This window comes from Acanthopagrus latus, chromosome 3, assembly GCF_904848185.1.
Source record: "Acanthopagrus latus isolate v.2019 chromosome 3, fAcaLat1.1, whole genome shotgun sequence".
Taxonomy (NCBI): domain Eukaryota; kingdom Metazoa; phylum Chordata; class Actinopteri; order Spariformes; family Sparidae; genus Acanthopagrus; species Acanthopagrus latus.
The window spans coordinates 25,774,462-25,780,728 of record NC_051041.1 but is presented as its reverse complement, the minus strand read 5'-3'; the positions used below and the strand labels follow the sequence as shown (position 1 = coordinate 25,780,728).

At 39.4% G+C, this 6,267-nt stretch overlaps 1 protein-coding gene across 3 annotated transcripts in view; it reads right to left on the bottom strand.

Annotated features, from left to right (window-relative positions):
- Window positions 1-788: 788 nt before the first annotated feature.
- Window positions 789-6,267, bottom strand: part of LOC119017139 (retinoic acid receptor beta-like) — a 246,919-nt gene continuing 241,440 nt past the window's right edge. For all 3 annotated transcript variants that reach the window (XM_037093589.1, XM_037093590.1, XM_037093591.1), the window contains one exon: window positions 789-3,433. In XM_037093589.1, the coding sequence (XP_036949484.1) occupies window positions 3,129-3,433 (305 nt within the window). In that variant the 3' untranslated portion in view covers window positions 789-3,128. The remainder of the gene's footprint in view (window positions 3,434-6,267) is intronic.

Here is a 6,267-nt window from a genome sequence, read left to right as displayed (position 1 = left end):
GAGTACCATGCAACATGTAAGAGATAATGCCCGACGAGGTATCCATAAACAGAAGTTAATGGACAACGCGGAGGCCTAAGAACCATCTGACGCGCAGCCTTTAGTCAGCCGTGACTAGCAGAGACATCCATGTAGCTGTTAATCAGTGTGCTTACAGCAGCAGGGCATTATAATTCATTACTTGTGTTGTTGTTGTTGTTGTGAATGTACGGCAGGCTGTCGCAAACGATATATAGTGCAATTCATTACTTATGGGAAGCGTTTCAAGAGCAACAGGCTTGCCTCCAGGTAGCACAGCACAAGGGAGAAGTGGGTGTAATGCGGAAGACGTAGCTGGCACTGGAGCCAGGTCAAACCAACCAATAGAAACTCTTCTCTCATCCACCAGCGTAGGCCCCGCCCATCAAGTGCAGTTGAATTCGCAAGCAAAACTTTAGAACTTGCAAAGAGGACTGATTTGCAAACAAAACTTTGTAACTCACAAGCAAAGAGGACTGATTTGCAAACAAAACTTTGTAACTCACAAGCAAGGAGGACTGATTTGCAAACAAAACTTTGTAACTCACAAGCAAAGAGGACTGATTTGCAAACAAAGGTTTTTAACTTGAAAGCAAAGAGGACTGATTTATAAGCAAAATGGTCATATGTTTTTACTTACAAACATTAGTTTTGATTAAAGTTGAAGAAATATGTTCTCATATTTTTTTTCAAATGCAACCTATTCTGATTCAATCTAAAAAAAAAAAACAACAAAAATGATTGCCACTATTTTTTTTTTTGCTCTCAAATCTCTTTTTTGGTTTCAAATCTATTTTATTTGATTGAATAATAAAGGAAAAAAATTCTCTCCATAGACAACTGTTAACATTCATCGCTGTCAACTGTACCACTGTAGGTCAATGTAAAACATTTCTGATTGACATTGATCTACAGTGATACAGTATTCCTGTGCAATTAACAACGTTTCCAGTCAATTTTTCACCTCCAGATAATGTGGCTGACAAACTATTTGCTTGTTTTCAACCTCTATGAACATCTGACATCTGATCCCCACCAGGCTTTGTTAAAGTGTGCCCAGACCTTAGCAATAACTGGTAAAAACAATATTGTCATTACTCATAGAAATAATGACCAAAACTACAAAAAAGACAAAAGATCTAATTTGTAGTCAAAGTGTATTGAGGCCCAAATGAGTCTATGTAACTTTTGAAAGCAGAGAAGCATGAATATGTAAACTCATAAGCAATAAAACACAATCACACAAGTTTGAAATACACTTGCTTATAAAGCCTTACTTGTACTGATATGACCAGAAAATAACAGAAGCTTATGCTAGGTAATGTTAGATTACTGTGTGTGACTGAAAGTACTAAGTCAGGTCAATTACTTCATGACGTTTTTCTATTTATATGCTTCATGTTATCAGTTTTTTGGTAGAACATTGTCATGGTCAAAATAATTCACAGTAACTATATTATTGTAATATCTACATGCACCATGGGTGTGCCTCAAGGTATTCATTACCGTCATCTTCTATGACAAAATGAGAACCTAAAGAAATATGATATCAGTATTTTATTTTCTAAATATCACATTTATGGTCAATATCAGTATATCGTAGCACCCCTGTATTTGCTACTATTAGACATCTATTCAGCATTTATCATATCACCTACTTCTGTCTAGGGCTGCTTTTAAGCAAGTTATACAAAGTCCCTTTACAACCAGGCACAGCGGGGTGCTGGCTGTGTTTGCTAACAGGAGGCAAGATGCCAGACTGGGGAGACAGAATGTGGATGCATGATGTCCCCTACAAGGATTTATTTTCGTCTCAGTTTTAGTTTTGCCCTGCCATTTTATGATAAATTTGTTTGCCTCCTAATGACATCAACTTGAACTTAACCCACTGAACAAAGAAAGACATGTAGTTTGAAACTAGTAGTCTGAAAATAAGTGTGACACCTTCGGGAAACTGGTTCTTAAGGTGGAACAAATTGTGGCACAACATTTGCTTGTTAAACATATAAACTGACCTGATGATGAAAATAATGTGCAATGCTGTTAAGTTGAATTATGAATTATTATTATAAAAATGGACCACAAAACCAACCTAATTCACCTGATTTGTTTTGACAGTGAGATAAACTGATTTACTGAGGAGATCCAGCCACCAAATGAGCTGATTTCATAGACTGGCTTATTTCTAAATCTAATCTAATATTGGGTCTCGGTGGTTCATGTCGAGATGGAGTTAAACAGAAGTAGTGAGTCTGATGAGTGTGTATCAAAGGCTTCAGCTGTTGTGCTTCCCTCTTTTGAGGAAACTGTTGAACAGACTTGGCTGTCGATATGAAGAGAAGCTTTGCATTCTGGCGGTGTGGATGTACACTCATTCATGTAGAGAAATGAACCAAGAAGTCTTACAAAAGACAGAAACAGTTTTAAATATAGGAACAAATAAAAAATATTAGACTTCCATAATGTCTATATGCAATAACATTCTAGATAACTTTTCAAAGGACTTACAGTTAGTCCTGCTTTAAACCTTGATGTGTCGCCTCAAAGATAATATTTAAGACAATGAAAAAAGCACCACAAAATTCATCATAGAAACAGAGATCTAACCATAAAATGGTATGTACAATGTAAGTTTGCCAACAATATAAGAGATAAAGAGATGTAGAGGGAGAGCGAGAGAGAGTGAGAGTGAGAGAGAGAGTGTGAGAGAGAGAGAGCGAGAGAGAGTGTGTAAAACCACTTATCAAACTCCTGTCATGCAGATAAGAATTTACACAGGAGACCTGAGGGGTATCATCTCTGGTTGTTTGCAAGGGCCATGCCCTTTCTATCACAATCCCTGTCATAGAGAAACCATGCCAAATAAGAGCTCAATTCAGAATTATACACAAAGCACTGCTCCTTTGAGGCCTCCTTGTTGACCTTTTCTTTTTAAGGAGGGAATTTTAGGGGAGCAGGTGAAGAAAAATTGGGAGTGTATAAAGATAACGTATTACCAAGCAAAGGAATTAGGGTAGAGGGGTTGTAAGGGGGTAAACACCTTGCCCACCTGTTCCTTTTTTGTGCAAAGGAATGTCAGAGAGTTTTTGCAGAGGCACCTGCAGGTGCGACTAGGGCTCATCGCTAGGCAATGGAACCGTAGCCCCCCTGGTCTCCACGGACACCGGCGACTCAGCAGCAGTGGCGTCCTTGTCGGGGCTGCACTCGCTGCTGGGACTTTCCCCTGCCTCAGCTGAAGTGCTGCTGTTGCCTCCACTGCTGTTCCTGCTACTACTGCTGCTGTTGGCGGTGTTGCTGCTGCTGCTGCTATTGCTGCTCTGGCCATCTTGGCCCTCCGAATTCTCCAGCATCTCCTGGATGAGTGGCGGCATGGAACCTGGGATCTCCATTTTCAAAGAGATGACCCGCTCTGCTCCTGGAGTACCATAATAAAGAAAAATAATAAGGTTACAAATTTGAACATTAATCCAGGGGTGAAAACTGTGAAATGTGGTCAAAAGATCCAAACAATATCAACTATTCATCATCCATTTTTTTTTGTTAGCAGATATTTGAAGCATAATGAGGCAGATTTATTTGCTGGTTACACACACTACTTGTTATGGTTCAGTTTCTTTTTGTTATGGTTTCTGTTTTATTTTGACTCCATGCCCTTTTGTGTCTCTTCTGTCTTTTCAGTGTCTCCTCTCTGTTTCCTTTCATTACCTCACCTGTCATCTTCCCTCCTCAGTCTCCTCACCTGTTTCTGATCCCCACGTTATTGTGTCTGTGTATTTGTCTTTTTTCTCTCTGCACTCCTTGTCAGGGTCTTGAGTCTTAAAACATATCCTCACCTTTACATTACTGAATGAATGCAAAAAGATTTCTCTGATAATCTGCTATCTTGTGTAAAATAATAAGACTTTCCACTTCAGGAACCTCTGTATTAATTTTATGATAGTAATTTATTTTATATAATGCACAGAAATGTGAAGCTTCCTTTGGGGTCAGCAGAAAAAAATAAGACCAAAAACTAAAATCCAGAATTGATATTTTTGAAGAAACAAAATGCAACAACAGTGGATTAGGACACAAACCACTACATTCAGATCGGAGCATGATTTACTGAGCATAGTGGAACATAAGCTGGTAACATAACCAGATAAACCAATGCAATGTACTCATTTTAAAAGATGGGATTCAAAGAAAGACACAATGGGCTCATTTTGATATTTGGTATGTGTAGGAGCCAAATTGAGCTTAATACTTTGATTATTATAGTCTTATAATGACTGAGTGATTGTGTGACCACAGGTCTGTCCCCACCTAGAGGTTGCTGAAGGCAGAGCCAACCAAGGGAAGGTCTTAAAGGGATATTCCAGCGTAAGTTTCATCCATGGTCTAACACAGTGGCCCCCAACCACTGTTGTGTTGGGCTTCCCCACAATGAGCAAGCTGCTGCAGGAGAGTGGTGAGTTGTGTTGTCTTTTCAGTAGAAATCCGGCAAAGGTAGCAGATGTTTGATGCCTCAAACTATGTGCTGGAACCCTATTTGTACTGTTGCTGAAGTTTTGTGCTGTTCTGAGCATTATTTGTGGCTATGAGTGGCTCTTTGATGGCAGTTTCTTGCTGGAGGCATAGACTGCAGTGTATTGTTATTGTACAGTCTTTTCTGAGGTTGCTAAAACTACAAAATCTAGTGGTTGGAAGACTTGATCTCTCGAGGGGGGGCCTTACTCTGTGTCATGTCACGTTGTGTTAGACCATGGATTAAATTTATGCCGGAGTATCCCTTTAAGAACTGCAAGCCACAACATCTGACCGTGGCTGAGAGAGCATACAGTTTTTTGACCGTGTGTGATACTGTCTAGACCGTGACAGTGAAGGCGTTTCTCAGTTTGCAGGGCCTCAGCACATGGGACATGCACTCTACCAACTGAGCTAAACAATGCCCCCTCCATGAAATATTTGAGGCGATGGTGAGGAGGCAAGGCTGCAAAATTGCTGGTGATCCAATTCATGTTCTTTCCAGCAAATATGAGTTGGATCAGGAAAAAGGTACAGGGTACCAAACTGCAAGTTAAATAGATATAAACTGTCCTTCATACTTATCTCCATTAAATTATTAAAAGGTGCAAGATAGTGTGTGTGTGTGTGTGTGTGTGTGTATACATGTACTTGAGTGAGAGATTCTAAAAGGGACTGTGCAATAAAAACAGTGGTATAGGGAAGTGCAACAGAATAATAGGAGTGCAATAAAATAATCAGTGCAATAAAATTAATGATGATGTATGGGTATATGTGCAATAGCAAGAGCGTGTGCAAAAAGTGCAATGAAGAGTGTGTATGTTCTGTGCTGATATGAATTTATGCTATATGTAAACAGAGTTCCTCCACTTTCTTTTTTTTTGTGTCTGTGTTTTTTGATGTACTATATGTGAACATGTGACATTCTCTTGTGTCCAAAACAAATTCCTCCTCAGGGAGACAATAAAAAAGCAACTAACTAACCTTATACCATGGTCTGGGGGAATACTCGATTCTGATTGGCTGCAGGGTGTCCGTTAACCCCTGATATATGGACACCTACTAAGGAGTTCCAGTCAAATTGTCTGTTCACTGCTCAAAATGAATGCGCTAGCTGGCCTATCCACATGAAAAAAAATATGAATATTTTATTTCCAACACTGAGTGCAGTCCGTCAGTCCTTCAGTGCCTTAACCCTCTGAACGCCACAGGATGGTGACTGTAACACACAAACTACACAAAGTACCCCTCTAAAGCGAATAATCCCACATCCCATTTGCTGTTCAACTCTCTACTTCAGGCTGCAGCCACAGTAACGTCACACACGGCTGATCATTTGTTCGTGAAAATCTTGATATTGATTTGGGGACAATGACATGACTAGTTAGCTAGCTAGACTTTTTGTTGAACATACTGTCAAATTATATTTACTGTTTGTCAACCGTACGCAATGTTACTGACTTTGAATCTTGCTAGCATAGCGTTAGCTTTCTGGCTCATTGCTGAGCGGACTAGAATATCTCCCATTGCCAGGTTGTATCTATGGTCTATCTATGGTCATCCATATTTACTGGAGTAGTGAACAACGTTTCCGTTGCATAAGAACCTTATGGGAGGGTAATGATTGTTCAAGATATTACTCAAACCCTCAGGTGTTACCAGGGAAACTTAGTTATGGCTTGTGAAAAACTTTATATTTTAATTGTAAAACACATGAAAATATAAATTATTTTCTTTTCTTTG